The sequence below is a fragment of the Pleurodeles waltl genome, chromosome 4_1 (genome assembly GCF_031143425.1).
Source record: "Pleurodeles waltl isolate 20211129_DDA chromosome 4_1, aPleWal1.hap1.20221129, whole genome shotgun sequence".
NCBI classification, from domain to species: Eukaryota; Metazoa; Chordata; class Amphibia; order Caudata; family Salamandridae; genus Pleurodeles; species Pleurodeles waltl.
In genome coordinates, this window is record NC_090442.1 from 996,697,942 (window position 1) to 996,712,824 (window position 14,883).

Genomic DNA, 14,883 nt, shown 5'->3' on the forward strand with positions numbered 1-14,883 from the left:
CAATATTAGTCGCTAAATCCCGCACAAACAACCGAGCAGGTTCACTGGAGCACTTTGCATTTTCAGTTCTGGAGCGTGTTGAGATAAAAACTTCTGAAACCGGTGTCAGGCGGTGTTCCCTTTCCTATATATTGAAAGCCTGTTCCACTGTGGTTGAAATATGAATATAGAGTAGCACCGACCACACATGCCAATATTTTCGAAGAGGAAAATGGGAGATTTAAAAAACATTATTGGGAAAATGTATTTCTCCCATTGACTTCTGTTGAAGCGGAGGTAATATCAAGCAGGAGACAACCAAAATAAACCAATTTTTGGCTTTCAAAATCCGGAGTCTCCCCCCTTGAATCCGGTCTATTGGCATGTGTGAGCTACTCTCTCTCCAGCTACTGAGAGCTGTTAGCACTCTCCTATTAAAAGTATTGTGCTTTTTCTAAGGGCAAGTACTCTCGCTCTAAAAAATAAAAATTGCAGGTATTCTCTACCTTCTAGTACTTAAATTAGAGTAAGACAGTGGAAGCACCACAAAGAGACTCCACACAAGTTTAGAAAAATATTGAATTAGTAGAGCTCAAGATATGAATTTTTAAAGATTAAACTGCAATTTAGTGCTTTAAAGTCAGAAGGTTACGTGTGGTCGAGCTAGACTGGGGTAAATCCAAAGTTCAGGCCAACCACAGCGGAGGGCAGGCTGGCTACAAGACCTACACAGCGTTCCACCCCCCACACACTGCCTCAGCACCTCTGTGGGGATTAACGCACTTTACAAATACTGATTGATTGATCGAGCGACACAGGGCCTGCTGAAAAAGTACCTTGGATGGAGCAAGGTCAGTGTCGAAGACTCAATGTGGCAGATCTGATCCATGCAGTTGGGTAGACGCGTCGTCCTCGAGCTTCATAGTCAGGGTCGGCATTGAACCCCTTTGGATGCAAGTGATGTGTAGTCGTGAAGCCGTGCAGCGATGTCCTCGGATCGGCACTGTGTCGTCATCAAACTTTGTAGTCAGGTCTTATGTTGTCCAATTGGCAATGCATCGGTGTAGGAGGCACTGCATCAGTTCCAAGCAGTGCAACAGCCTTAATGCATCATTTTCCGATGAAAACAGCTGAAACACCCTCTTCTGAGGCCTAGGACTGGATTGGAACCACAGGCAAGGGAGGACACACAGGTGGCACAGTCCAGCAGCCGAAGCAAAGGTGAAGAAAGTCTTTGATGGCCCTGAGACTTCGAGATTTCAAGCTCTTGGATAAACTTGGGTTCAAAGATGTAGAGAGCAGGTCCAGTCCTTCTCACTCCCAGGCAAAAAGCAGCAGGCCACACAGCAAAGCATAGTAGCAGTCCCTCGTACAGTACAGCAGCCTCCTTCAAGGCATAATGTCCTTGGTTCTAGCAAAGTTTTGATTTGGTGAGGTTTGGGGTCTAGTGCTTATACCCGGTTGAGAATTTGAGGGAAACTTCAAAGAGAGGCCTTTAAGTGCACAAAGTCCCTATCCTTCCTTCCTTAGATCCAGACACTCTACACTGGGTTATGCAGCCCTTTGTGTGGGGATAGGCACAACCTTTTTCAGGTGTGTCAGTGCCTCCCTCCCATCTTGCCCAGAAAAATCCATAAGCCTGGTGAAGGGCCATCACAACGCAAATGTCACACCCAAGCCCCCTTTGTGTGTGACTGTCTAGGGGGAATGCACAAAGCCCAGCAGTCACCCACCTCAGACGTGTATTCAGAGACAGGCAGAAGCACAGAATGGTTAAGATATGAAAGTGCCAACTTTCGAAAAGCAGCATTTTCAGAATTACAGTCTAAAATCTGACTTCACCATAAGTTATGATTTTAAATTATGAGCCCAGAGACACCAAACTCCAAATTACTTTTTTATTAATTACACTTAAAGGCTGCTTCAATGTAACCCCAGTGTTAACCTATGAGAGAGATAGACCTTGCAGTGGTGAAAAATGAATTAATAGTTTTTCAGTACCAGGACACGTTAAAATTAAAAGTACAAATCCAAAAGTATAAGTCCAACACTGCACCGTGCCTTTGGGGCTAACTCAGGCCTACTTTAGGGGTGACATATGTAGTAAAAGGGAAGGTTTGGGCCTGGCAAGTGAGTGTACTTGCCAGGTCAAATGGCAGTTTAAAACTGCCCACATACGCTTTGCAGTAGCAGCCTTGAGCCATTTTTAAAGGGCTGCTGTAGGGGGTGGCACAATCAGTGCTGCAGGCCCACCATATGGACACATATAGTGCATTTTACTAGGGACTTAAAAGTAAACTAAATATGCCAATTGTGGATAAGCTAACCTCATTGTGTTTTAGAATGCAGAGCACCTGCACTTTGGCAGTGGTTAGCAGTGCTAAAGTGCACAGAATCCTAAAGACAGTAAAAATGAAGTCAGAAAAACAGGAGGTCAGAAGACAAAAAGTTTGGGGAAACCATGCCAAGGACGCCAAGTCTAACACACTCTATTGATACATTGGCCCATTCCTTCTTGGGGAGCTCGTCTCTAAAAATTCATCTCTTCCATAAAACACATTTCTCTTCCCCTCACTTTGTGTCCAATCCCTCAGTCAAGAAACGGTGCCCAGTATCTAAGGTAGGATTCCTTGCCACAGGTTCCTCATATGTTTCTATCTCAATATGATGTCTTCTGTACGGCTGGGACGGGCTTGAGGCCCTCCTTACTTTTACATGCATTCCCTGGTGAACAGCAGCACTGGGCTGCTGTTTCCGTGACTAAGCACTAACAGTCAGAAAGCTGTTAGACAGGCATTTATTTACACATTAACTGAAGTAGAGGACAATATTTAAAGAAGGTCTCCTGCATCATATAGCTTTAGGAACACAATGTTTTTTTTAAAAACGTAATTTTTAAAGATGATATGTAATAAACATGTAAAATATGACACATCTTAAAAATGTATAAAAGTGCATTTCATTAATATGCTGAAGTGTTTCACCTTTGTAAATCATGTCATGTCACTGCATTAACAGGCATTTATTAACAGTGACAGTTTTCAAACATGAACTTAGAAACATTCATGCCTCCCCTCACCCTGACAACAATGCCGTCAGTGAACCAAAAGGAAAGCTTTCTGTCATGTGCACCCTCTGGGAGGCCTAGTTTTTATAACATATGGACAATGTTACAGTTGATTAAATCAAACACAAGAGAAGGTTTTGTCTGTGTACATCCTCAACTCATGTATTTCAAAGGTGCTCTGATAGATTATTATGAAGACAAAGGATAGCCCAGTATCACACAATTTTGTCAAGTGAAGAAGCCATTCTTGATCAAAAGGTTTCTGGTTTCACATTGTGCATTTCAGTTACGAGATGGGAATCACTTTTCCTCCCCCTTTTACATAAAAACGTAATGATTGGTCTGTATTCTTGGCACGCGAGGTTACAGTGTGGGTGGCAGAGGCTCAGGAACTATTTTCACCAAAGAAATGCCACTGTGATGTGGAACCAGCCCTTACTTCAAATACACAGTTCAGAGGCAGCAGATTTTGGCAAAGTAGTAAAGCCAGGACTAAATGTCAAGTCTCATAGTGTCATGGCTTCCTCTGTCCCGTATCTAGCAGTCGAGGCTGAGTGTTTGCCCACCTCAGTGAATTGCACACCTCCTTGGGAGGTCTTTGTCAAGAAGTTTTATAGCACTCAGTACCCTAACAGGGCATATTTCGAAGCACTCCTAATGTTTACAGTCAAGAGACTAAAGGCATAAGGAGTTTGCGGGGCCAGATTCCATTCCATTCCAATTTAGTGATCAAGTTATTTCCTTTGTACGCTTGACTCACTAAAGATAGCGAGAGTAAGCAGCGATGGGTTACCCCAGGATAGCGATTAAAATGCAGCATCACACAGTACTGTTAAATCTATGACTTTTCTGGAGACAAAACGCTTAATTTAGAGGGCAGTATGGAATTTAACTCTTAAATTAACTGAGCGACTCACTGTCCACAACATGTACATGCTGCTCTCCCCCATGCCCACCTTATACTCCTCCCCAGGCTCCCAATCCTTCTGGCATCAATGCAGCCCTCTGTTGCACTACATACCTTTCTTTTTGGCCCACATACATTTTTTGGGAATAAGTGTGTAGAAATCCTTATGTTTACAACTGAATCCAGTAAAGACCATTTGTAACTGGTCAGGCAGAATCTGAACCAGAGATAATATAACCAAAATTGATAACCGAGGCATAGCTTGGTCATTAAAATTGGGCAGGGGGAGGGCAGTGTAAATGTTTCCAACAATCATGCTGTCACATCTTGTTAAAATACAATACACTTAACAGAATGGGAAGACATTACAAGGGGAACAAGGAAAAAGAAGCGCTCCCAACAGTCCCCTTATATTATGAGCTTAGGTGCTCCCGGCCCTAGAGGATTCTTCCCTACCCCCAAAATCTATGAGAACACAGATATACAGAACTTTAGAAAAAAGGACCTAGGCACTCTATAAACATAAATTAGCCACTATATTAGTAATACGCAGTCCATTAGTAAATAAGCAGATTAATTGTACAGATGAAATTAGCAGTAATCCAGAAGCCTCTGTATATCATGGTCAATCCATCTTTAATGTAGCGAAAAGCAGCATGCAAATTCCTTCATTCGTAATAATGAAAAGAGAACAACAGCCATGAGGAACAGCCAACACGTGTTTCGTCATGGGGGGTATATTCCCCTTGACTTTTTCAAGGCTATAAAACACAACAAACAACAGTATTTGTACATTGAAACAGAAGGCTTGTAAAAACCATACATGTATATATCAAAATTAATATGATTAAGTGTCAAACAAGTCTCAAAATTAACTAAAGTTTAGTATCACTAACAATGGAATATAATGTATATGAACCCCATTATAAATTACATAATTCATGCATGTGCAAATTAATTGTTAGACCATCACATCCAAAAAAGTGAAAGTGACCAACCACAGCACAAACGCGTGGATGACTCAAGCTGGTGAATATCAATAAGCTAAAAGTGTTTGCTAACAACTATGTGCACCAACAAAGTTCAATGTATTTAATCCCCAAGGACCACCACTGATCACTGACCAAATGAAAAAAAACTACCTCACTGAATCTTCCAAAGTAACACTAGAACACCAACCCTAGGCGTTAAACAGAACTGCTGTAAAGAAATTATAATACCAAAATGAAATAAGAGAATTTCCCAAGCAACTTAACATATGTGTCCACCACCTACACCAATGTGCAATAAAATCGAATCACCTACTGGTACGTAAACAAGTACCTTACTCCAAATATTGAGCCCACGAGTATGCTCAGAACCTACAATATTCAAATACAAAAATAAACCTAACACGAATAGGCGCCAAATGACTTGTTTAGATGAATAATGGTACCCTTCTGTTGGCTCACCCAAAATTGCTCCACTGACTGGGGCCCGGCTTCCCGATTCGGCCATTCCCCGATACGCGTTACATCCCCGCCGCCTTGGTGAACAAAATAAAGCATGCCGGTATACGCGTGCCATTTACGGCAAGACCGAAAACCTCACAACAAAGAAGCTACTCTCCCGGCGGCACAGAGGCGCCATCTTTGAAAGGGCGCCGATATATTTAATAACATTAATTATATTGGCCACTTCTCCATTTAAACAGCGTCTAGCCCTATATAATAAAAGAACCAGATTTATATAATATGACAAGATATGAAAGAAAATGTATAAATTATCCCCTATATTTGGAAAAACAACCATTTCATTAGAATTAGTGTTTCAAGGTAACTCAAGAGTAACTAATCAGAAGGCTAAAGTCATAATTTGTAGCCAAACGGACGTCTGCGTCATGATTCCCACCCCACAATTCAGGATGTGATGGTGACATAGTCCATTTAGCTAGGCAATAGAGATAATATATATAAAATTTGAAAAATGGACATGTTGGGAATAATACCTTATACATACACAAATAAAGAACAAAAGTAATGATTACCACAAGAGTTACAATACAGAAAAGAGTTCACAAATAATACGACAAATACAATTACAAAGTATAACGGATGGAATGAAATCACCATCAAGGTGAAGGTCGCAACATCAGTAATTAGTATTTATACAACTAAACAACCATATATCATTGATATGTATCAAGAATAATATTCGAAAAAAATAGCATAAAGAGTATATTATTACATACTGCACACTAATTCACTATCTATTACAAAAGGTTTATTCATAATCAAAAATTAAATTCTAATGATACAACACAAAAAACATTACACTGGATACCTTAATCCAAAAAATATTCCATTTCGTAATTGGAGTTGAGTCCTGGTTCTACAGCTCTAAGTTTAAGAATCCATAGGCACTCCTTCTTTCTTAATTGTAACTCTCTATTTCCACCACGTGGGTTTGCATGGACAAAATCGAAACCAAAGAATTCGAAATTACATCCATTAGTCTGTCTAACACACTGACTCATGTGTGTGACAATGGGATAACGTTCATCACGATGTTTCAAAGCCCTATAATGCTCACTGATTCTAGCTTTGAGAGATCTAATTGTACTACCAATATAGTATAGACCACATTTGCATATGATCATATAGATCACATAGCAGCTATCGCATGTGATGTGGGCATTGATGTAAAATTTGTCACCCGTCAAACTTTCAAAAGACGAAATCCCCGATCTGCTCAACTTGCACATCCCACATCGACCACACTTGAAAAACCCCTTGTTATGGGTAGTAAGCCAGTTATCCTTTTGCAATTTTATAGGATAGCTAGGACACAAAATATTTTTAAGGGCTCTACCCCTTCGGTAAGTAAACATTGGTGATTCAGATAGTAAACCCTTCAGAGAGGTATCTGCCTGTAATATATGCCAATATTTCTTCATACTTTTGAGAAGAGCTGTTGAAGCCGGAGTATAGTCAACTACACACCTAATATTATTGTCGGATACTTAATCCCTATGTCTCAAAGTGTCGGCCCGAGACAAACGACCAACTCTAATACGTGCTTTCGTCACAATATTCATAGGGTAACCCCGAAACTCAAATCTAGAGGACATATCCTGAATATTATTAAGAAAATCAGTATCCATACTGCAATTCCTTCTAGCACGTACCATTTCACCATAGGGAATGGAGTAAATTTGGTGTTTCGAATGTGCACTGCTAGCGTGCAGAATGGAATTGCAGGCTGTACTCTTTCTATATAGACGACTTTCGATCTTGTTTTTGCAGATAAAAAGTTCAACATCCAAAAAGGATATACACGTCTCACTGTGATCCCAGGTGAACCTTATATTAAAATGATTTGAGTTTAGAAAGTTAACAAACTCATTTAGTTGCCTGAGGTCCCCTGTCCATATCATGAGACAGTCGTCGATATATCGACCCCAGAAAAGTATATTAGAATTCCAGGTTTTAGCATCAGGCCCCCATATCCATTTGTGTTCGAGGTAACCCATGAAAAGATTCGCATACGATGGGGAAAAGCGAGATCCCATTGCGACACCCCTTTTTTTGTCGAAACCATTTACTCTTGAAGAGAAAGAAATTGTTGTCCAGAATTAACCTTATCATATCTAGAATCATCGTGGTATGTCCATAAAGGCTAGCTGATTGATTGTATAAAAGTTTCGGGGTTACCCTATGCATATTGTGACGAAAGCACGTATTAGAGTTGGTCGTTTGTCTCGGGCCGACACTTTGAGACATAGGGATAAAGTATCCGACAATAATATTAGGTGTGTAGTTGACTATACTCCGGCTTCAACAGCTCTTCTCAAAAGTATGAAGAAATATTGGCATATATTACAGGCAGATACCTCTCTTAAGGGTTTACTATCTGAATCACGAATGTTTACTTACCGAAGGGGTAGAACCCTTAAAAATATTTTGTGTCCTAGCTATCCTATAAAATTGCAAAAGGATAACTGGCTTACTACCCATAACAAGGGGTTTTTCAAGTGTGGTCGATGTGGGATGTGCAAGTTGAGCAGATCGGGGATTTCGTCTTTTGAAAGTTTGACGGGTGACAAATTTTACATCAATGCCCACATCACATGCGATAGCTGCTATGTGATCTATATGATCATATGCAAATGTGGTCTATACTATATTGGTAGTACAATTAGATCTCTCAAAGCTAGAATCAGTGAGCATTATAGGGCTTTGAAACATCGTGATGAACGTTATCCCATTGTCACACACATGAGTCAGTGTGTTAGACAGACTAATGGATGTAATTTCGAATTCTTTGGTTTCGATTTGGTCCATGCAAACCCACGTGGTGGAAATAGAGAGTTACAATTAAGAAAGAAGGAGTGCCTATGGATTCTTAAACTTAGAGCTGTAGAAACAGGACTCAACTCCAATTACGAAATGGAATATTTTTTGGATTAAGGTATCCAGTGTAATGTTTTTTGTGTTGTATCATTAGAATTTAATTTTTGATTATGAATAAACCTTTTGTAATAGGTAGTGAATTAGTGTGCAGTATGTAATAATATACTCTTTATGCTGTTTTTTTCGAATATTATTCTTGATACATATCAATGATATATGGTTGTTTAGTTGTATAAATACTAATTACTGATGTTGCGACCTTCACCTTGATGGTGATTTCATTCCATCCGTTATACTTTGTAATTGTATTTGTCGTATTATTTGTGAACTCTTTTCTGTATTGTAACTCTTGTGGTAATCATTACTTTTGTTCTTTATTTGTGTATGTATAAGGTATTATTCCCAACATGTCCATTTTTCAAATTTTATATATATTATCTCTATTGCCTAGCTAAATGGACTATGTCACCATCACATCCTGAATTGTGGGGTGGGAATCATGACGCAGACGTGCGTTTGGCTACAAATTATGACTTTAGCCTTCTGATTAGTTACTCTTGAGTTACCTTGAAACACTAATTCTAATGAAATGGTTGTTTTTCCAAATATAGGGGATAATTTATACATTTTCTTTCATATCTTGTCATATTATATAAATCTGGTTCTTTTATTATATAGGGCTAGACGCTGTTTAAATGGAGAAGTGGCCAATATAATTAATGTTATTAAATATATCGGCGCCCTTTCAAAGATGGCGCCTCTGTGCCGCCGGGAGAGTAGCTTCTTTGTTGTGAGGTTTTCGGTCTTGCCATAAATGGCACGCGTATACCGGCATGCTTTATTTTGTTCACCAAGGCGGCGGGGATGTAACGCGTATCGGGGAATGGCCGAATCGAGAAGCCGGGCCCCAGTCAGTGGAGCAATTTTGGGTGAGCCAACAGAAGGGTACCATTATTCATCTAAATAAGTCATTTGGCGCCTATTCGTGTTAGGTGTATTTTTGTATTTGAATATTGTAGGTTCTGAGCATACTCGTGGGCTCAATATTTGGAGTAAGGTACTTGTTTACGTACCGGTAGGTGATTCGATTTTATTGCACATTGGTGTAGGTGGTGGACACATATGTTTAGTTGCTTGGGAAATTCTCTTATTTCATTTTGGTATTATAATTTCTTTACAGCAGTTCTGTTTAACGCCTAGGGTTGGTGTTCTAGTGTTACTTTGGAAGATTCAGTGAGGTAGGTTTTTTTCATTTGGTCAGTGATCAGTGGTGGTCCTTGGGGATTAAATACATTGAACTTTGTTGGTGCACATAGTTGTTAGCAAACACTTTTAGCTTATTGATATTCACCAGCTTGAGTCATCCACGCGTTTGTGCTGTGGTTGGTCACTTTCACTTTTTTGGATGTGATGGTCTAACAATTAATTTGCACATGCATGAATTATGTAATTTATAATGGGGTTCATATACATTATATTCCATTGTTAGTGATACTAAACTTTAGTTAATTTTGAGACTTGTTTGACACTTAATCATATTAATTTTGATATATACATGTATGGTTTTTACAAGCCTTCTGTTTCAATGTACAAATACTGTTGTTTGTTGTGTTTTATAGCCTTGAAAAAGTCAAGGGGAATATACCCCCCATGACGAAACACGTGTTGGCTGTTCCTCATGGCTGTTGTTCTCTTTTCATTATTACGAATGAAGGAATTTGCATGCTGCTTTTCGCTACATTAAAGATGGATTGACCATGATATACAGAGGCTTCTGGATTACTGCTAATTTCATCTGTACAATTAATCTGCTTATTTACTAATGGACTGCGTATTACTAATATAGTGGCTAATTTATGTTTATAGAGTGCCTAGGTCCTTTTTTCTAAAATACAATACACGACAAGCAGGGTGAGATAGGGAGGCTTTAGGGGCACTGGAATGGGAAAGGAACACTGATTGGTAGGAGTAGTAAGTGAGAGAAAGCACAATATTGTTTAAAATAACCAATATCTTTGAAGACCTTCAACAGAGAGAGAGTGTGTGTTTGTGTCTGTGTGTATGTAAAAATTCCTGGTGAATTTTGACAGACACCTCACCACACCCAACTAAAATCACTTGTAGCCAACTATTTACCAGAAAGCAGCTGCAGCCCGTCCTGTAGGGCAAAGGGACCACACCCCCCACCTTTTGCCCCTCATGAAGAGTTACTGTCAGGCTGAGCAAAGGTCAGCATGACAGACACTCTTCATGTTCAGCTCAGGCAGCCAGGAGTGAGACATGCGCAATTTGCGCAGACTCCTGGCTGCCTGAGCTGAACTTTGCTGGGCTGAAGAGGTCACACCTCCTATGGGCGTGACTTCCTCAGCTCAGCAACTGTGCCTCAAGGCCCTCCCCCTCAGTGTCGAGGGGAAGCGTCACCCATTGACTCCCATTGACTCCAACCTGGGCGCTTCAGGTTTAAGCCCTGAAGAGTCCAGGGCGAGTGTCAATCAGTGACACCTCGTCACAGAGTGGGATGAGGTCAGAAGTCTCACTGACCCCATCCCACTCTGTGACGAAGTTGGGACTGCTGCCTTCCCTCATTGGCTGACCTAAGGTCAACCAGAGAGAGAAGACAGCAGTCCCAACCCTCCTGGGACCTCCAAGCTGAAGGTAAGTGTGTGTGTTTTTTAAATGAATGTTTGGTGCATGCGTGTATGTATGAATGTTGCTGAGTGCTGTGAATGGAGGTGCGTGCATGCGTGAATGAATAAGTGTGAGTGTGCTTCCCACCCGCCCCCCTCCCTCCTAAAATTACCACCCACCACTGCCAGACAGTACTTTTATTAGGGGAGTGTAACACCCCAAACGCCACCACTGGTTCTACGCCCCTAGTATCCAACATATTTCCTCCTCTAACCCACAAGAAACTCAACTGCTTGTAGCAGTGGCTGAAGAAGGGTGTTGCCCGGTTTGCCTTTCCCCCTCCTGGAGTGCCATAGAGTAGCTTTTGTGCATGCAGACTGGCTCCACACCCTCCCCTATGGAAGAGAATCAGTAACCTGCAACTTTTCTGAAGTCTTTCGCGCAAAGTCTTCGACACCCGCAGTTTCTTCTCATTTTCACCCTGGAAGGTGGGCTCCGAATAGATTGCCCGGGACACTAGATAGTGGTTATATTCCGGGCTCGGAATGTCCATGCTTTCTTCCTATGGACACCTGTAAGAAAGAAGGCAAACACGTGAAAATCTTTATGTGTGCTTAGACGTGTGCAAAACTGCACAATTTGTTCTCAAGACCTGGTTATTCACATTTGCGTATTTCATTGTCGTAATTTCTGGTTTGTTAGCACTGTGATGCCCTAGTTGGGTACCTGCCGCGTTCTACAACTAGGCCATTCATTCATTCTCTGGGTATTATCAGCAGTTCTCGCAGAACTACAGATAGTAGGTTCTGGAATGAGGAATCCATGCCATATTTTCAAGACAGCCAATTAGTATAATGTTCTGCATTTATAAAACGCTGATTTACCCATCCAAAGAAGCATTTCAATGGGAAAATAACAGGATGTTTTTGCTACCCAGTTCAATGGTACTCATATTATCAACCTCAGAAGAATGAAAGATTGGGCGGGTATTTCTGCTTTCAGACCTGTGACCTGCAGTTTACACACTGACCTCTACAATTAGCTCTTTAGCAAACTCAACTAGGTTAGATTTACATAAAATGCGTTTAAATGGAACTCGTATACGCAGTTCAGGAGTCATCCTGAAAATTTGACGTGGATCCAGAAACCTGCACTAACATTGGACGATCTCAAACACATCCAAGTGGAGTACAATCTAGAGCGATTTCAGGGAGGACTGTCCTCTGCTGAAAACCATAAACAGATGCTGAACATTATTATTGGTCGAAAGCATACTTTCAGTGACATCTAAAATTGGCCATTTTGTCATTTGTATATACAGTAGTGGTGTGCCAGTTCACCATAGCCCAGTAGTGTGGCCAGTGTGCCATGGGCCCTAGTGCAAGGAAGGAAGTGCCCCCCACCGTCTGCTGTTTGGATTATAAGTAGGGATCCTGGTTTTACAGTATTTATGTTTTTTTTAATTCTATCTCTATTTATCCATATTTATTTTCTGGTCATCTTATTGTTTTTAATCAATATTTATTTTGTGTGTTGAGAATAAATGAAGTCATAAAATGGTATATTTCCAAATGTGTTTTACTCTTAGACGTGCATTCATACGTGGAAGCCTGTCGCGTTTTAGCAAATGAAGTAGCCACGCATAAAAAAAACACTACACTCATAGGTGCATACTAGCTTTATACTACACATATGTGCTAACATATGTATATATTTAGGGAAATCTGATCCTGTTTTGTAACTCTCTATCTGCTCCGCTTTTGCCTAGAATTAATGAAAGACCGCATGGACAGTCTTTCACAAAAAGCACAATTATCAGTATTTTTCCACTTTTAAAAATAAATACAGACGGGAAACACATTGTTGAATTCTGTCTGTATTTATCTGTAAAAATCAGTAAAAACAGAAAATTGGAAGCTTTAATTATAATCAGGCTTCAGTTGACCCCTAGGGCCTCTGGGTCCTAGTGTCACTGCACATGCAGCACCCATGAAAGCAACACCCCTGTCATAGTCATTTGTGTAACAAATCAGAATGCTTTCACTGTGTGTATGTACCGTTTGGAGGCTATTCTCTGATATTTTGACATGCACTATTTTCAGTAAATGTCTCCGTGCAGTCTTCTGTGTAGTACTTTGTCCCAGCACTTTGCCAGCTTTGTAGCCCACATAAGTGCAGGTAAGGAAACTGAGGCACTGGCAGAATAAGCAATATGCCCACGATCAAACAATAAGGAAGTTGGGTTCTAACCTGGGCCACTTGGTTGTGCAGTCCTTACTGGACCACATCTCCTCTTGGCATCTATTGCCTGGGATCTGCATAATATTCAAGTTTAGTGCCTCAAAACCTCAGAACTTTGATGTTTACAAACACATGTTTACAAGCACATCATCAAATTGTATTTGTTTGCCTGAAAACCCCAAAACTGCCAGCTTGCACCAGTGTTTGTAAATATATTAACAGCGACTATATTCTGGGTATTCTTAACATTGTATGGCTAAAGACTGTTGTTTCACCATTTGTGATCTACCCTTATGCAGTGCTTAGTTAGAGCAGGTGGATGCAGGTGGGGCCTACAGCACTCATTCTTAGGTCAAAGCCTACCAGACAGCCCAACTGTCTGGTTTGCTAATTACATCTTGGGGACATTCAGAAAGCTTCCCTGGGAATGCATACCACACATTGCTTACCATTGGCTTTGCGGTTTGTAACTCACATTTGCTTGCTTTCTATTTGTTGGCTTTATTTGTTTTAGGCTGCCCAGCTTGAGTTGGTCCCTTCCCTTGCCATAACCCTATTTACATTATTCTTCCACCAGTACTGGCTTTCTATAAACCGACCTTTACATCTTGTTCTTATCTTGTCACTTTTGCTGTGCATTCAAAGACAGAGGTTGAATGTCAGACTCTGTCTCCCAGAGGCATTGGTGCTTACTTTTCTTCCTCTGACTTCAAAGTAAGAGGATTTATGTGACAATCATGCTGGCTACTCATGGTTTGCTGTATGATGATATTTTTTTAGCTCAAAACAAAATTTAAATATCTGTAAATGAACTGTGCAGATATTTCAGAATATGGAAAGCACAAATTAATCCCACTTTTTTCAATTCTGAAGTGTGGTCGGAACAAATATTTTAATACAATGAAAACAAATCACTACACTAGGTGACGACATTTCTATGCATTATTGTTTGAGCGTTGTATAATTTTGCAGTAAAAGTGTATGTCTATGCAAATGCAATGGTCATTTCATTTCAAGATGTGCTGTCTATAATGCCAGGGCACCACCACACCATGCATACTCCACTTTACCCCACTCCACTTTACTGTGCACCACTCCACACTATGCCACTCCACTCTATGCCACTCCACACTGCATCACTACACTCTATTATGCACAACTTAACTCTATGACACTTCACTCGATGCCTCTCTACTCTACACCATTCTACTCTACGTCAATGCCCTCTACCCCATACTACTCTACTATGCACCAATGCACTCTACCCCAAGCGACTCTAAGCCACTCTAATCTACTTTGCAACAATGCACTCTACGACACTGCACTGTATGGCACTCTATGCCACTGCACTCTACGCTACTTTATTCTGAAACAATCTACTTTACCCCACTCTATTCCAAGGTTAGCCACTCTCCGCCAATGCAATTGTTCCTGCGCCACTCCACTCTACCCCACTTCACTCTATGCCACTCTATTTTACTCTGTTGCAGTTTGTGCCACTTCACTCTATGCCAATGCACTCTACACCACTTTCCTCAAAACCAAAACACTCTACACCACTGCATTGTACGCGAATCTGCTTTTCTTTACTGCATTGTATGCCATTATACTCTTCTCTCCAACACTCTATTCTACCCCACCATACTCTATGCCACTATACTCTACACCAT

At 40.7% G+C, this 14,883-nt stretch overlaps 1 protein-coding gene across 1 annotated transcript in view; it reads right to left on the reverse strand.

Annotated features, from left to right (window-relative positions):
• The window catches only part of SLC26A4 (solute carrier family 26 member 4), a 177,707-nt gene that overhangs the window by 157,287 nt on the left and 5,537 nt on the right, over nucleotides 1-14,883 (reverse strand). Inside the window, exon 2 of the mRNA XM_069229830.1 lies at nucleotides 11,389-11,544. Coding sequence (XP_069085931.1) covers nucleotides 11,389-11,525 — 137 coding nt within the window. The 5' untranslated portion in view covers nucleotides 11,526-11,544. The remainder of the gene's footprint in view (nucleotides 1-11,388; nucleotides 11,545-14,883) is intronic.